Source organism: Gossypium hirsutum, chromosome A01 (genome assembly GCF_007990345.1).
Source record: "Gossypium hirsutum isolate 1008001.06 chromosome A01, Gossypium_hirsutum_v2.1, whole genome shotgun sequence".
NCBI lineage: Eukaryota > Viridiplantae > Streptophyta > Magnoliopsida > Malvales > Malvaceae > Gossypium > Gossypium hirsutum.
The window spans coordinates 2215991-2233563 of NC_053424.1; the positions used below are offsets into that span (position 1 = coordinate 2215991).

At 30.4% G+C, this 17573-nt stretch overlaps 2 protein-coding genes across 5 annotated transcripts; both read left to right on the forward strand.

Moving 5' to 3' along the window:
- The first annotated feature begins 4293 nt into the window (after positions 1 to 4293).
- LOC107933082 (cyclin-T1-4) lies at positions 4294 to 12022 on the forward strand. Of its 3 annotated transcripts, XM_016865230.2 has the most exons (7): positions 4294 to 4582; positions 5159 to 5728; positions 5828 to 5909; positions 6401 to 6535; positions 6977 to 7152; positions 10958 to 11103; positions 11680 to 12022. In XM_016865230.2, the coding sequence occupies exons 2-7, from the start codon at positions 5184 to 5186 to the stop codon at positions 11709 to 11711; spliced, it is 1116 nt and encodes a 371-aa protein (XP_016720719.2). In that variant the 5' UTR covers positions 4294 to 4582; positions 5159 to 5183; the 3' UTR covers positions 11712 to 12022. The 3 variants fall into 3 exon arrangements, with proteins under 3 accessions (XP_016720719.2, XP_040973705.1, XP_040973703.1); XM_041117771.1 differs by lacking the exons at positions 10958 to 11103; positions 11680 to 12022 and adding an exon at positions 7355 to 10365 and having other exon boundaries at positions 4389 to 4582; XM_041117769.1 differs by lacking the exons at positions 10958 to 11103; positions 11680 to 12022 and adding an exon at positions 7750 to 10365 and having other exon boundaries at positions 4389 to 4582.
- Positions 12023 to 13576: 1554 nt separating this feature from the next.
- Positions 13577 to 17540, forward strand: LOC121232218 (long chain acyl-CoA synthetase 6, peroxisomal). 2 transcript variants are annotated; one of them, XM_041117779.1, is made up of 8 exons: positions 13577 to 13760; positions 14070 to 14130; positions 14221 to 14298; positions 14418 to 14489; positions 14576 to 14657; positions 14797 to 14902; positions 14997 to 15073; positions 15481 to 15621. In XM_041117779.1, exons 1-6 carry the CDS (start codon positions 13631 to 13633, stop codon positions 14827 to 14829), a joined length of 456 nt encoding a protein of 151 aa, XP_040973713.1. In that variant the 5' UTR covers positions 13577 to 13630; the 3' UTR covers positions 14830 to 14902; positions 14997 to 15073; positions 15481 to 15621. The 2 variants fall into 2 exon arrangements, with proteins under 2 accessions (XP_040973713.1, XP_040973709.1); XM_041117775.1 differs by lacking the exons at positions 13577 to 13760; positions 14070 to 14130; positions 14221 to 14298; positions 14418 to 14489; positions 14576 to 14657 and adding exons at positions 16000 to 16089; positions 16191 to 16270; positions 16386 to 16479; positions 16875 to 16963; positions 17041 to 17540 and having other exon boundaries at positions 14845 to 14902; positions 15481 to 15719.
- Positions 17541 to 17573: the final 33 nt, after the last annotated feature.

Sequence of the window (17573 nt, forward strand, 5' to 3'; positions counted from 1 at the left end):
TTGTTAAGAAATTTTATTATTGACAAATTTTTATTGATTTATAAAAATATAAAAAATAAAATACACTGAATAATCTTCGCAAATAAAATAATTTTTTGGTACTAATTCTCTAATTAAGTTGAGATTTGATTAATTGGTAATACTAATTTAGTAAAAGATTTTATAAATATAGATAAATTTTATCTTAAAGAGTAATTAATATTATTATAATAATATTTTTGTTTTTTTCATATTTTTATACAAAGGTAAAATGACACTTTCATAATTCTACAAACAAGAGTTACAAATTTGCTAGGCGTACTATTATATATGTATGTTTTTAAATTTTTTTTATTTATATTTTATACAAATGTCATCACTTAATTTTATTTGTGGAATTTTAAAATTTCATTAGTAGTATATTAAATGTTTTTTTATATAAATTTTAAATAAAACAATTAAAAAACACTAGAAATCTTATCACACGTTTATGTGTGTAAGAATTACAAATTTAAAATATAGATGTGTGTTTAAAAATAATATATAATAAATAATTAAATGCATGAGTTAAAACTAATAATAATGTAAGTTTTATTAAATAAAACAGACGAAATATGTATGATTTTAAAACGAAAAAAAATTAGCTTGTTTATCATTGTATTATATTAATCTTGAGTCAGTATCGAATTAACTCCATTAAATATATTATTAATATATATATATATGCACAATTGGTAGAAGTAATAAAGTATGCATAATAAAATTAAAATGTAAAAAAATATTAAAATAAAATTTTAACCAGGTGGCAAATTAAAAGTTTTACTAATATAACACTTTATGCATATTTTTGTTTGTTTCTTAAAGTAAAAAAAATTTAAATACTCTTAAATAATATAACATATTTTAATGATATATAGACATTTTTATCATTTCGCCAATCGAATTGACTTATGACATTCAATTGACTTATAACATCAACTTAATTAGAAATTTAAATAATAGTACAGTTTATATGAGAATCGAATACAATATCAACATATTCACATAAAAATATCTTACTATTTCATCAATAATAATTTGTTGAAACAAATTTATAAGTAAATTTTTTTAATATAAAATATTTTGATAAAATTTAATTTAAATAATTATTGTTATCTGAATTTAGTTTTGTAAAATATATCTTTTTAATGTTTCACTTGTATAAATTTAATCAATTGTCAATGAATAAAACATGCCGCCTTTTTCATTCGCACAATTAAACAAATCAATTTGAAGGGTGGTGTTTTGACCACTTCTTGTTCACTAATTTAAAAGAATGCAGTTGTCTCCGAACGGAATTTTATTCTTATTTAATTTCTAATTAATTTTATTTTTTAGGATGTAAAATTATAAAAATAATTTTAAAATATTATATACAATCATTTTTCAAAAAAGAAAAAAATTAAGAATTATTAATTATTTTTAGAGATATATATTAATTGTTTTTGTCTAATGTGTAATTATAAATGTAAAACTTAATCCGTAATTTATATGTATACATAAAACTTTAATTGTACACGTTTAAAGAAATAAGTGCATACATTTATGTTCATATTAGATTAATATAACTATTGGTGTATACGATATATCAACACAAAATAGTACTAACAATAATGTTGATAATGATTTTTGAAGATTAAATCAAAGTTTATTAATAATTTTAATATTTATCTTTTATTTTTATTTAATTAAAAAATAATTTTAATTTTTTGTTAAATAATATTTAAAAACCATAAATTAAATAAAAAAATAAAACCCCAAAAGATAAAATTAGTAGAAAAAAATAAAAATTTAACTGAATCAAAAAATCCCAAATGATTCAGAAAATTCAATTAACCAAAGGGCAATTCGGAATAATTGCCTTCGGCTCATGGGGACCATAAGAGTCATTGTAGCGGACTTTGTGGGAATATCATTCATTCGGTATAAAGTAATGTGGCTAAAATGTGCAATGAGTGGGGGACCATTTAGAGCCATCATGGGCTGGACTAAGCTGTGTCCCGAATCCAAAGAAATGTTGAAGTTTAAGTCCAAATCAATTTTTTGGTTAGTTCGGTTTGACTCGATAATCGGTTTTACTGATTAAAATTAACAATATGTTACTAAAAACCATTGGATACATTGATAAAATATATTGTATGCCCATTGAGAAGCATAAGTTTAAACATCGGAGACAATATTGTTGGAAGAGATAGTAAAAACCTAGTACACAAATCAGACACCAACAACACAAAAAAAATTATAATATATATTTTTATTTTTATAATTAAATTTAAATTTAAATTATTTTTATTATTTAAATTGAATTTGAATTAGCTACTCGGCTTGTGGAGATGTCTATGGACTGGAACAACTTTTTTTTTCTTTTTCTTTTTTCAATTCATGATTAGTCATAGTCTAAATATATTAAAATTTAATTATAATCGTTCATTACAGACACGAAATTAAATAATTAAATCGACTTAAACTATTTTTAAAAAATTCAACTTGAACTAAATCACTCATACATGTTTAACATAATGCGAGACTCGAACCTACACGTGCTCAACTTTACTGTTTGATATCTCGTACAATGTTGATTAAATTACGAGTTTAGTCATTCTATTATATTCAAATTTCAAAATTATTAGGTTTTTCTTGTAATATAATATAATTATTCTATATTTGTTAAAGATGAGCTAGAAAAATAAAAATAAAATCGACAACTATCACATTTGGACGGTTTTTGAAATACAAATTAAAAAACAAAGGTTATCGAAACTAAATTCTACTTTTATTTAATTTCCGATTAATTTTATGTTTGTTGTGATGTGAATAATGTGTTTTATATTTAAAATAGTTAAAATAATATAAATTAAAATAAATTTTGAAATTGAGCTTAGTGGATCAAAATAAATTTATAACATATTTTGATAATATCTTAACGATTTAAAATTATGAATAATTAATAACATTTTAAATAATTATAAGTAATAAATATAATCCAATTCGACAATCTGGTGGTTCGACTTTTATTTTTTTAGTATGTTGTTAGTCTTTGTATTTTGATAAATTTTAAGATTTAGTTATTATATTTAAAAAAGTTAAAAATTAAGTTCTCTTACTTGTTATGATCTGAAAATCTCAGTACAGTAATTAAAATCGTAAGTATTTTATGTTAAAAATGACTTAAAATTTTGATTAGACTATCATTATATGACGTGGCATATGTTTGATAGAAAATAAATACGTTAAATTATCAAATTTTGATAGAAATTACCAATGACAATAATGATTAGATTAGAATCTTTAAATTAAAATATAGAAAGACTGAGTTTTTAACTTTTAAAGTATAGGGACCAAATCTAAAATTATATACAAATATAGGGACTAGTAACATATTTTAACCTTAAAATTAATCCAGCAGGAATAAGTTGGCGTACTTTTACCCACCCTACCGAATTTTCTATTTAGTATTTATCTTCTTAGTTATTATATTCTTCTTGACTTTAATGGGAAAAAAAACATTTTTGACATTTATTATCATTTTCCTAAAAATATTTTTTTTAATTTCAGAAGTTTACAAATTTTCACAATTAACCCCTCAAATTGGATTTAATTATGATATGACAATGTGGCATTTTGAATTTTTACAAAGCCATTACCTAAAAAAATATTTTTTAATTATTTTTTTAAACTAATTTTTTTAGATTATATATATTATATTGATAATAGCATGAATAATCCGTGTCACGTTATCCACACCATAATAAAATTTAAAGTCAAAGGATGAAATTAAAAAAGGTTAAAATATGCTATAGGTCATGTACTTTTCGTAAATTTAAAAAATAATTCCTATATTTTTATTTACAAAAAATATTTTTTTTAAATTTTAAAATTCAGGTTTAATTATTAATAATGTAAGTTTGTAATAAAGGCATAATTAAGGAGCTGACAGAGCCCAGTCCCCCTTAAAATAAAAAAATTCCATTTAGACCCTTTAGTGAAGTTAAATTTGTAATTTGATAATTCCTAAAATAGATAAAAAATTGATTTAATCATTTAAAAATTATAAATATATAGGCTATTAAAATAGTAAAATTATATTTTTATTATCGTAAAAATTAAAATTTAATTTTGGTCCCCTAAAAAATTTTTTTGGTTTCACCTCTGGTTTATAATGAACCTGAATTAACAAAATAATTTATATCTGAATTTTGAAATCTAAAAAAATAGAGAGAATAAACTTTTTAAAATAAAAATTTAAAGACCAAATTCTGAATTTACAAAAAATATAAGGATTTGTGTTATGATTTTAAATATAAAACCTAACTAAAACAATCTTCTTCTTCAGATAATTATATATAAAAGCTTCCATTAAAAAAAAGGAATACAAAAATATTTGCTTTCATTGGACTTCTCTCTTTTTTGAATTTGACCCAACTTCTCCTTTCTTTTTCTCTCTCTCACCGTTTGCCCTTTCCCTATTTCTTCTACAAACCCTATCTCAATCTCATTCTCAATTTCGGATCTTATTCACGCCCTTTTTCTCCCTATCTCGCTTGATCTTTTTCATTTTATTCAGGTAATTATTATATTTTAATTTTATTTTAATCGAAAGATCATAAATCAGCTGTTTCTTAGGATTCGATGTGAAGAAGGTTGATTTTCTTTTGGTTTTGATTTGATTTTTTTGAACGATGATCTAATCTATATGTCAAGATGTTGCTTTTTTCCTTTTTTTTTGTGTGTTTTGCATGTGTTTAATTCGTATTTTTATTTAATAATTTTGAATTGTTGGTTAACTTGGATCTATATTTATTCTTTTAATGGTTTCCTTATTTATATTTTTTTTGTAGTGTTAGGTATTGTTAGAGGCTTAGAGCTAATTAACTTGATAAATATCTATCATTAGAAGGGAAATCTAGAGATATCAAGCATCTGAGGAATAAATTAGCTTGGATAGTGCAAACTGATTGATAGAATTTTTAACCTGTCTTTTTTCTTTTCTAAATATTGTTTTGAGCCTAAAGATTCAAACTTTTATTTTCTGGCTTTAATTTTTTTTATGAAAAACAGGTAAATCAGCGCCATAAATTTTTTTTTTGTTCTTTTTATAGATTTTGTTGGAAGAGTGAGTTTCTCTTGTTTTGTATTTCAGGTTTCCTTTCAGAAAGAAATAAGGAATGTCTTTTACACGGAATTGTCGCATGCAAGGAAGCGTTTTTCAGGATGATTACCGGTACCCTTTCAATAGGAATAACTACAATAATTACAGTTCTGATAACTACAGGAGCGGCAACTGGAGTAGTGACCCTACCAGGATATTTAACCATGCTCAAGAATTCTTGGGGCAGTTTGGGGAGCATAATAGAGGTTATCATCATGCACAACCAACTTGTGCTCCTTCTTTGAAAAGGAGAAAGTTCTCTGCTGCTACTTGGGCAGATAGTGGTAGAAACTATCAGCCATATAGCCTGCATTGCCCTACAGCTCCATTGGAACCCAGCAATTTCATTCCTCCTATGAGATCGACTGCTGAAGCCTCTACATCTGTCAGCAATAAACGTGATAGGTCACAATTGGAGGATGATGAATCTGTCTTTATGACAAGGGATGATATTGAGAGATATTCACCTTCAAGAAGAGATGGTATTGATGCACTTCGCGAGACACATTTGCGTTATTCTTATTGTGCCTTCATTCAGAACCTCGGGTTGCAGCTTGAGTTGTGAGCTATCAATCTTTGATGCTATTTCCTTTTCCTGGTTCTTATAATCATTTATGCATTTTTCTTATTTAATATTCTAAATCATCTTGTGTTTTGCAGGCCACAAACTACCATTGGCACTGCCATGGTACTGTGCCATCGGTTTTTTGTTCGAAGATCACATGCTTGCCATGATAGATTTGTGAGTTTCCAATACTTATGCTTAAGAAATTTATTGCTCACTTATTTATGGAAGTTATCCTTTACACCACTAGTGTAGTCTCCAAACGTCATAAGCAGCAGTGTTTAAAGGTTAACAATGTTCCAAATTATGGTGATAACTGTAAGAAGAAAGTTTTGTTGCTTTTGTAACTCAAGTTCTATTCGAATCTCTAGACACCTATTTTGTTCCTGAATTCTATTTTAAGGTTGATATTATCTTGCTTGCTTGACCATGTGTTATCTTTTCAATTTTTTCCTCGATTGGTGTCACTCATATATATTCTTAAATATTAATTTATGAAGCTATTGTGGTTTAGGTCAAGTTGAGTTTCATTAAGTTGTCTTCAACCGTTTTTATCACCTCAAGGAACTTTTTTTTTTTATTGTATATGCTAGTTGATATACAATGAAAAGGTCTATGACCATAAGCAGGTTTTATGGTAGTTGACCAACAAATTGATTCTTTTTCAGTTGATTGCTACTGCTGCTCTTTTCCTTGCTGCAAAGTCGGAGGAGACGCCTCGCCCTTTGAACAATGTGTTGAGAACTTCTTGTGAAATATTCCATAAACAGGATATTACATTCTTATCCTACCTGCTCCCTGTTGTGAGTACCTTTTGATTTCTTCTGATTTTTCCTTGCTAAGAAATTTGAAAGGGATTAAGTACTTTAGCAGGGTAGAAGTGGAAATAATGTTTTTAAGTATATTTAAGCTTTTTGAATACTATCATCCATGAAAAGCATTTTCCAACAATGATTAGGCTGCAGCTTAGTGGCAGTGACGCAAATTTGGACCAACTCCTGTGTAGCTGCTGAATGTTGATTAAAACTTGTCAGCTTCTTTCTTTCAAGCATTAAATTGTGCATTTGCAGTTCAAAACATTTTAGAGACAGCTATATTAATCCTGCATTAGCATGTTTCACAAATATAGAAAATGTTTTGGCTTTGCATAAAAACAGTTTACAGTTGCCACTTGCATTGACAAGGGAAAAGATTGCCATTTTAATTTTCATATGATGACATTAAATGAGTTGTTTGTTGGACAGGATTGGTTTGAGCAGTATCGTGAACGTGTGATTGAGGCAGAGCAAATGATCCTGACTACCTTAAATTTTGAACTTAATGTGCAACATCCATATGCTCCACTTACATCCATTCTAAACAAACTAGGCCTTTCACAAACAGCCTTGGTGAACCTGGCATTAAACTTGGTCAGTGAAGGGTAAGATTATCTTTAATGCTTTAATGTTACTGATTAGTTTTCAATTGAAGCTAATTTTACAGGTGCAATGCAATATGTTTGTAAGGATTAGTTCAGTTAGTTTTAGAAGTAAAACTGACTGCTGCATTTTGAACTTCACCTTGATGTGATTCACAATGGTCTTATTACATGTGCAATGATTATGATCCTTCTGCCTTTTCAGGTACCTATTTGGTTTAGTTATTTCGTTGTGATGTTTTGAGTTATTCCAGAGTAGTCTAAGAATAATGCTCATTTATTGGGATTTGTTCTTGTGGCTATGATTGAGTAGCTGTTTTATGCACTGGGAGTAGTGGGTGTTTCAATTCCTTCAATCAGCAGATTTTATGGGTTTTGACTTTAAAGGGATTTTGGGTGGGGTGGGTGGCTGGGTGCAATGCAGTCCTATGAATTGGTTGAAAAAAGTTGAGTTGGGGTGTGAAGGGTATGCAGGTTATCTTCTTCCATATTGCCCAGAACTGGGTACTTCTGTCCATAATTTTCTTCTTTAGCACAACTACTCTACGAAGTTATTCTGGTCTGGCATATTGATTCTTTTGGCATGTCATATAATTGCAGGGTCATTTCAGGGTTAGCGTGCACGCTTGTATGATATTGTTAGCTGGCGGATTGATGTGCTGTTCATGGAAACTTTTGTTTTAACATCTGATGTTGAATTAACAATAATTATGGTTCTTTCCCATGATTTTACCCCATCAACTTGGTCATGGCTATTAAAGCCACATAACCTCAGAATATAGTCTTGTCATTTTTGAAACCACTCACCTGGCTGGCTGCCTCCCTGTGTCCATCAGTATTTGGAGAAAAATTATTGACTTGGAAGAGTCAATAGTGGGTTCTTTCCTCGTTTTTTAAATGCTATCTGGTGATGATTTCCCTAGTTGTCAAGCCAGGGTTTGTTATTATTGTCCTGCATTTCTCCCATTCAAAATGGAGATTTTGGCATGGAATCAAAAACCGGACTGCTTTGGCAGGTACATTTGAAGCGTGTGAATGTTGACCAGTCAAAAACTGGATTGACCGGTATGAAAACGGATTGAACCAGTTAAAAACGGTTTTTTATTCAATCCGTTTTCTATGAACATACATATATTTTCAAAATCTTATTTGTAATTAATGGGCTTTGAACCTTTAATCTCGTAATTATTCTAAAAAAGAACAATACCTCTAAGCCGAATGTTATTCTAAAAAAGAAAACAATAATTATTAACCGTGTTTAATATTTATTTTAGATTAGTTATTTGAACAGTAAAACACAAGAGTAATCTTGCCTCCTAGTCCAACTGGTTGGACCGAAGACTGGAGATTTGATTGGTTTGACCTCCAGTTCTGTTTTTTAAAAATTGGTTTTTTGGTTTATCCAGAAATCTTACCCTGTTTTAACTATTTTGTTTAACACTTTAAGATAAGAGGCTTCCAATTTGAATTTGCCAATGGCAATGTCAATCTAATGAAAGTTTTACATTTTGATTTATAAGTACCAGCTGGACTGAGAATCCTGTTGTGTTTGAGTTTCATTCCTTTCAAACTTAAGAGTCTATGTGCACATGTTGGGGACTGAACTAACATGCATTATCAACCATTGGGGATGGGTTAGATGCAAAAAGTGAATTGTTCGTAGCCTGCTTCAGGTAGCATGGCATAAAGGAAAGAAATTCCAAAAATACATTGAAAACACGTATCATCACCTTTTATTGTCTTTGTTGATAGAACAGTGATTCTTGTCTAGGGTTTTGCCTTTCCTTCTGATCTGGTTCTAAACCTTGAATTGAGTACAACGTTGTTGAATTCTTGGTGTTGCTAAGCATAGAGTTTGTTCGGCCTCTGGAAAGAATCTTGTTTTTGCAGTACATAATTAGACTTCAACCCTCTTCTTTTTCTAATTTTAAAATATTTCAGTGTATTTTCTCCTCAAATATCTGTCTCTCAGCTGAAATGATTGTATTAGTTTTAGTTTAAAGATGGTTAATTGGTGCTTCTAACTGACTTTTGATGTTTCATTTAGGTTTTTTCATCCATCTTATGTGTATTTCATAATTATATAACTACTCTAATACACATGCATATATTTAAGTTTATATTATTTTTTAGATTGAGAAGCATACAAAGATGAAAGATGCCTCCTCCTTCAAGGAGGATTCCGCAAACTAAAAGGGAACTTCTCTAAATGTTGGTTTACATCTTAAATACCTTGGAGACAATTGTGTATGCTCAATAAATGTTAATGGCCTTATAGCTTAGAGTATTTTGGTTATGCTGTATGTATGGCAACTTTTAAACTAAAGCAATCGACATTGTAAAGCAGTCAGTTAGAATAATGATACACCCTGTACTAGACTGAACTAGAATAGGCTCAGCCGAAAACTCACTTCAGATTTTACAGTCAATTAGAGTAGAACTTATGAAGCCTGTGTCAATGGGCGTGCAGCACCAGGCAGTGTGAGTTCTTTAATATCTTCTGGGTCAGGCTTGTATTGGGAATATTGGTAGGGTGTGGTCCTTGTTGGGACTTGTTCTTGTGATTATTTAATGCACTCTGGTTTGTATGGCATGGTACTCTACTGCCTATTATTTTATGGAGGAATACTTTCCCCATAATCAAGCGGAGTGCTTTGGGTGTGCTGGAAAGTTTTTTATCATAGTCCCTAGTGGTTCTTCCACTTTGATGCCAAGATGGGGCGTTTTAAGGGGCTAAATTTGAAGAACAATAAAACTATGGAAGTTATATATATACATATATGATGTGTGTGTGTACAGAGTTTTGTATTTTTACCCAATCGTGTACTATTTATTACTATGTCTATAGATGGTGCCCCCACTCCCTATAGTTGTCCACATTTTTTGTTTTTGCAAAAAGTTCTTTCTTTTTAATCCATTTGTCATGGTCATCATTTTTTTTCTTTTTTTCTTTTTTTGGTTGATTAACAAGGGGCATCTGAATATACTATTTTATAGCCTACACTTATAGTGTCGTGTCTTACCTTCGCCAGTTGTCATTCTGATATTTCTTCAAAATGTATTCCTTGTAGTTCGTTATCCTTCTCTTTTTCTCTATTTTTTCTTGAGTTATGGTTTACTAACGGACATATGTATATACTAATTTACAATGGTGCGTATAATAATACAGATATATTGTACCTTATGCTACATTTATTAGGTGGTAAAAATTGCTCATAACATCATCTCGTGCCTGCTTTAGTTCCTTGTAATTGGGGGGTAGCATGCATGCATGCTCCTTAACCATGAGCAGTCAATCATGCTTGTTGATGAGCCTGTTCGGATAATTGATTGGCTAAAGAGACTTGCTTTGATATCTACATTGCGCTCTATGTCTGTTCCGTGTTTGAATTGTGTAATACTACTGGAGTTAGAAGCACTGCGGATCGGACTGGAACTGATTTGTTCTGTAGATGGGTATAAACATATTTGCTATAGTTTTCATACTCTGTCAGCCATGGTGCAAGAGATTCTTGGAAAATATTCTACCTGGTGTTGATGCCATTAGTTGGTAAGGAAAAATTGACTTGTCTTTTTTCACTTCAAATCACTGTTATGATCATTTCTTGTTGTATTTGTTGTTGACGTGTGGTGGTTGTGGTGTTATGTGCTAAGTCGTTGAAGACATTGCCTGTTCGTTTCTTGCTTCTGTGGTTGGTTTGTAATTGCTTTATGTTAATCTTAGCATCTAATAAAACGGTGATCACTGTCTTGTTGTAACTCCCATCACTCATTTATTTTAATAATGTATGTGGATTCTCTTTTGTAGGCTTAGGAGCTCATTGTGGCTTCAATTTAAGCCCCACCATATTGCTGCCGGAGCTGCTTATCTCGCAGCCAAGTTTCTAAATTTCGATCTTGCTTCTTACCATGATATCTGGCTAGAATTTCAAACAACTCCAGCTATTCTCCAAGGTAACCCTTATATGAAAGGTTTGAAGTTATCTTTATTCTAGTGAACTGAGATAAACACATCTTTATACCATTAAGGTGGCAAAACAATTGTGAACCTGTAAACCAACTCCCCATTTCAGACATGAAATTGACCAAAAAATTCAGACCCGAATCAGAGATGAGGCTAAGATAACTCATGGTTATAAAATGGTTTTGCAAAATTGCTTGAATCTAACCCGAACCTGCTTGATTGTCAACTCTTAATGGATTTTACCCTTGTCACCACCCTTTTAGGCTCAGTGAAAGGGGTGGGGGGTGGGGGGTGGGTAAGCTTTATTCTATGATTGTATCTATTAAGTAAAACCTGAAATAATGTTGTTTTTTTAATCTCCCGAGTGGAGTTAAAAGACACTCCCGTGTCCTTTTTTTTATAGGGATAAAGAACTTGGTAACTCTTCCCAACTTAGTCCTTGAACTTGGCAATTTTTCATATCTTTAACTTTTCGTTTTTTCTACTCTGCTTGTAAAGTTTAAAAACTCTAGTGACAGTTCACCAAATATTTTTCCACGTAATAACTCACGGTTTGATGCATGCAGATGTTTCACAGCAGTTGATGGAGCTGTTCTAAAAGGATAACGAGGGTAGATCTACGATTCAGATCAGATTCATCGTTGGCTTAGGGTTCTTAGTTATATATATGAATGAAAGATTGGTTGTTTAATGATGGTGAAGGTGGTATGTGCAGAGGCTGAAGAAAATTGTTATATTAGGATGGGCGGAGAATCAAGAGCGCTAATATACTACTAGTATGAGAAGTGATTAAATGGGATTTTATAGGTTTATAAATTCATGGCCTCTTGACTCTAGCTGTATCTATGTGAATGTCATGATCCATCCCAACTACTTTTTATGCAATGGAATATCATTATTTACTTGAAATTCCTCTATTTTTCTTTTATTATGAGGTAGAATGGAATTTTTTTTTGAAAGATTAAAAAAAAATTGATGTGTTTGGTAAGAATGGTGGGAAACATAGAAGGAGACTATAGTCTTAATTTGACGTGGACTAAAGTGTTGGGAAGAGATTATGGGTTTTATTATAGAGTTAGAAAAAAGCTGTCTGGATTTATTTGTTAAATATAATAGACATTTTCTTTATTTTAATAATTAAATGGTTAATAATATTATTTTGGAAAAAGAATGTGTTAAAGAGACGTTTAGGAACATTTTCTATTTATTTTTTTTCTTTCAATGAATTATTATTTTTCGTATATGAAAATCAATATATCCTTTTTTTTTGTCTTTTTCGATGCTTCAAAATTAATAAATAAATTAATTCTTCTTTTTCTTACCGCCAAATATTGAAAATTTTTCTTGAAAACAAAACTTTACTCTCATTTAAAAGTTTTAAGTACATTGAATTAAAATGTGAATAAATTTAATATAAATTATTTGAATGAGAAATCTAATAAAGTATTTAAAATTATCTATTAACTTTTATACATAATTTATCTAAAGTGATATAAAATATTATCTCAGTACAATTAAAGTTTATAAAATAAATCTTTTATTAAATACGAGATTTATAATTATCAAATAAAATAACTATATACGGAGCATTGACTAAATTTCTTGTTGGCATTTCAATGATTTCAAATCTTGGTGTTGTTATTCCTCTCTCTCGATTTAATTTTTTATGTTAAAAATATAATTATATTTAATATTTATTTTCAATAATTTAGTAATATTTTTACAACATAAGTTGAGTGCTAAGAAATGAATACTTTAACATTTTAATTTATTCGTTTAGAAAACATTTTAATTTATTAATAAAAAATAACTCCATTTCTCTTTGAGAACAAATATCGTAAGAAGTCAAATCTAAGTTATTTCCTAGTTCATGCAACCAAACATTTTGAAAAAGTCAAACCTCAAAAAAAGAGTTATAAGTTAGGTTGAAAAAGTCAAACTTTTTTTAAAAAATCAAGTTGAATTTAAGTTGGTTGAAAAATAATATTTTAATAATAAAAATTAATAATTTTATTTAAGTTCATCTATAAAGATATATTAATGTTAGAATATATATTTTAAATATTTTATTATTTTTAAAAAAATAAAATTAATTTTTTTTATTTTTCAATATATCCACTCGAACGATCCTAATAACTAATTTTTCGCATTTTATACACACATTAAGCGGTAGTGTTGGTCACAAATTTTAAAATTGCTTTATACTTAAAGCAATGAACGGATACTCGACTACTGATTAACATAAGAGATACACTTATCATCTCACTAAACTTCCATGATTAAAAATTAAAATAAGTTCTGATACAACTGATTAATGCAGAATTCAACAATAATGTAATAAAAAATCATTAATTAATTAATTATTAATTATTTTCAAATAACCGATCTTCAGTTAACCGATACGGTTGAATAAGGTATTTTAATGATTAAATTAAAATATTTTAAATAGTTTCTGGTAAACAAACGGAAAAAAGACGGAAAAAGAATAGGAAAAGGATCCACGTTAGCTTTCTCGTCATGGATTCCATCACTGCTGAACGTCGACTTAACGCCATTCACGGTCACCTTGTCCCCGTCGTCGTCGTCGGCGCCGGTTCTCATTCCAACGACCTCCGTTCTAATCCAACCGCCGGCGAATTCCTCTGTGGTAAGTGTATTATAAACATGCACGGTTGGGAAGAACAATAATATAGGCATTGTTGGCCTGTTTCATTCATTTTTAAGTTAATTATATATATAACATATTGTTTTAGCTAAGTAAATGGCTGTTGGCTGGAAAGTGTAGTAAATCAGTGCTTTTTGGGTTTGATTCATTGTTCTTTAAATTTTCACGTAATAAAGTTGTTCTATCATTGGGTTGGTTTTATTCTATCATATTGTAATAAATAACATGCATTTAGTTTTTATTGATTTATCTGTTTTTAACTGACAACTATTGGTATTGATTTTTGAGCAGAGAAGGGTTATAGTGTCGTGCTGCCAGAGAAACTGCAGACAGGAAAATGGAATGTATACAGGTAAAACTCCGCTGCATACTTTTTATTTTTTGCTTTGCATTGCTCCTTCTCTATTCAGCTGTTGTCAAGATTTATTATGCCTTACTGCAGATCTGCTTGCTCTCCGTTTAAGCTTGTGACTAGATTTCCTGATCATCCTGATATTGGTACTTTGCATGATAATTTTGTGTAAGCATCCTCATTTTCCTGGCAGAAGCAAGTTTAGATGCTTTATCATTTATTTCATATTCAAGTACTTCGGATTGTTTCTTCACTTTTCTTTGTTTCTTCTTTTTAAATTTTTTTAGACAAGCAGTTGATACCTTCCGAGATTACAAATATCTTGGTACAAGAATTCGAGTCGATGGTACAATTGGAGAGTAAGTTTCCTATTGTCAGATGAGGTGCATAGTTACGGTTGCCAAAGGTCATTTGTTAACTTTGATTTTTTTTTTTATTCATCAAGGTACAAGTGGATGACATATGGAGAAGCAGGAACTGCCCGGGCGGCCATTGGTTCTGGCCTACTATTTCATGGAATCCCGAAGGTGAGGATATCAACAATAACTTTTTATCTGCAGTAACTTTATTTCCCCCAGAACATATGTGCAACATGTAAGATACCTGATTTTAGTAAACAGATTGTTCCTCATGTAGCATGTGGTTCTACTGCTTTTATCATGCCAGGGCTCTTGTGTTGGCTTTTATTTCATCAATTGACCAGAGTGGCTCATTGTTGATCATGCTTGCTCTGCATATTCCCTTGTATCAGTTCCTTTGTATGACACTTTAGGTTTGCCACTGGCCAAATGCTCTCTTTTTTAATTGAATATTTGTCCATTTGGCCTAATATTAAGATGCTGAGTAGAAAATTTGTCTCTTTTCAGGTCCAGATGCTGTCAAGTACATTGTTAATCATGCTGATGTGAAAGCTATATTTTGTGTGCCTCAAACACTGAATTCTGTAAGTTTAATTTTGCTCCAATTCAGGCTACATGTTATTGGATTGTGGTTGTCAACTTGTCATGGTTGTGGTGAAAGATTTGTAATTTAAATTGAAGCCTTTATTTTTACCATGATGATAGGTAAGTAACAAAACCTCCCCTTTTCTACATGCTCTTAACTAGTTGTATGGACTTAAATTCTCTCTTCCTCTATGTACTATTTATTCTTAAGCTTGTTAAATGGTCATTAAGATAAGTGATAGAAATAGATTATATTTTGTCTGTGCGCTCAAATTTTGATTGTATTTTGTTTTATTGACTAATTAATTTTACACTTGGGCACCTTTTTTCATTGTCTAGTTCATATAATTTTGAGAGATTGGGATTTGTTTCACAATATTTATTCAGCTTTCCACTTGAACTGCAGTTGCGAGGCTTTTTTAATGAGATTCCTTCTGTACAGTTGATTGTGGTATACTTTCGAAACCTTCTTACTGAATCTTTGAATAAGAAAAGAAGTGTACATCTACGAATTTGCCATTTTCTTAGGAGTACAATTATTTGGTTCTCTCGCTGTAGGTGGTTGGAGGAATGGACAATGAATTGCCTTCATTGCCACCTTCAACCGAAATTCAGATTGTGACATATGCAAAATTATTAAGTGAGGTAATTGTAAATCCTTTTTGTCTACATCATGGTAGTTTATAGCGATGTGATCTTGGTATTGTTAGGACCAATTCATAAGTATGCTTTTATCCTGTAATTTTTTGAAGTTTCTTATTTCTTATTGTCTAAATGGTTAAATCAAGAGCAAGCATGCATTTGAATTTTCCAAGTTTGGTTTGCGTTTCACAATTTTGTCTACCACGTATGTTTGGTAATTGGATATCACAATTTTCCTCAATGTTGTGTGGTATAATTGTTTCTCATTTAATGAGTACTTTAGGGCCGCGGTAACCCCCAACCTTTTTCCCCACCAAACCCAAATGATGTTGCAACCATTTGCTACACTAGTGGTACAACTGGAACACCAAAGGTATAGCTTAGTCCTATGAATTTTTAACATAGTTGAATATGTATATTAATGAAATGAAGGTTCTTTTATTCTCCTACTTATTCTTCATAAGTTTTGGCCAGGGAGTTGTGCTGACCCATGGAAACTTGATTGCAAATGCTGCTGGATGCAGCATTGCTACAAAATTTTACCCCTCAGACATGTAAGATCTATAGGTTTTAAATAAACATAAATCATAATACATCTTTGTTAACATTAATGGATGAATTTACTGTTTTACCTGAACTGCCTCGCTGAAATAGTTGTCTCATGTTCAGATATATATCATATCTTCCTTTGGCACACATTTATGAACGAGGTTATCAGGTTCTTTTAGCATATTTCGGAGTTGCAGTTGGATTCTACCAGGGGGTATGAGAGTAAACCTAAACACCTTCCCTCTTATATAAGATCTTTGGTTGGTTCTATGTTTTTCCTTAAACTGTTTTTGGTCCACTTTTGGATTGCATACTTCAAGCTGCTGAGTCAATGAAATCCTATACTTCTTGCTAAATTCTAGAAGCAAAAACTTTATCTACGATTGTTTAGATGTTCATCGTTAATTTTGTCAATCCTACTTTCTCCAGTTTGGAACTTTAAACTGGACAAGGGTCAACTTCTATTTAAGAGCTAACTAGTCTTAATAGAACTCCATCTTATCGAAGGCATCAGTCTTACCATCTGGTACTGCTTATGCTGTAGATGTGGAAAACTCTCATGTTCTTGAGATGAAGTCTTAAATTCTGGTTCTTGATCTTTGCATGTAGGATAACATGGAATTAATGAATGACCTGGTTGCACTACGACCAACGATATTTTGCAGTGTCCCTAGACTGTATAACAGAATTTACGCCGGGTACTATGTTAATTTTTGAGTTGATTGTGACTGATATATTGATTAAATCATTTTATCAAAGTCTTCCTTTTTGCCAGTATTCTCAGTGCAGTAAAGTCTTCTGGTCCTCTGAAGGAGAGACTTTTTAATGCCGCCTACAATTCCAAGAGGCAAGCAATAATGATATTTGTGTCTTTCCTTTTTGTCCCTTGCTGGAAGGTTAGTATAGAACGGCCTGTGAGTACTGTTTCACTTATGCATTGATTATATTTATGCAAGTGTTGTGGAGTTGTAGTCATTTATGGCAGATGGTGAGCCAGAAAAAAGTGTCATTTAGCATTCAAATTGTATCTATTTCTTTATGGATTTTGTTTAACCATTATTGTGCTTATTATTTGACAGCGTAATAGAAATAATTAATTCATTTTTTAAAGAACTAAAATAACCATGCCAATTGGCATCTGATGTGAGATGTGCTAAACAATCTTTTCTGTTTTTGAAGCTTAGCTATTTAGCGAGTTCCCCTCGCTAAACGTTTGGCCATTCGCTATTACACAACAATAATGTTGAAATATGTATATATTTTAAATTTATTTAGGTAGATAAATCTTATTTACGTAGATAAGTTTTA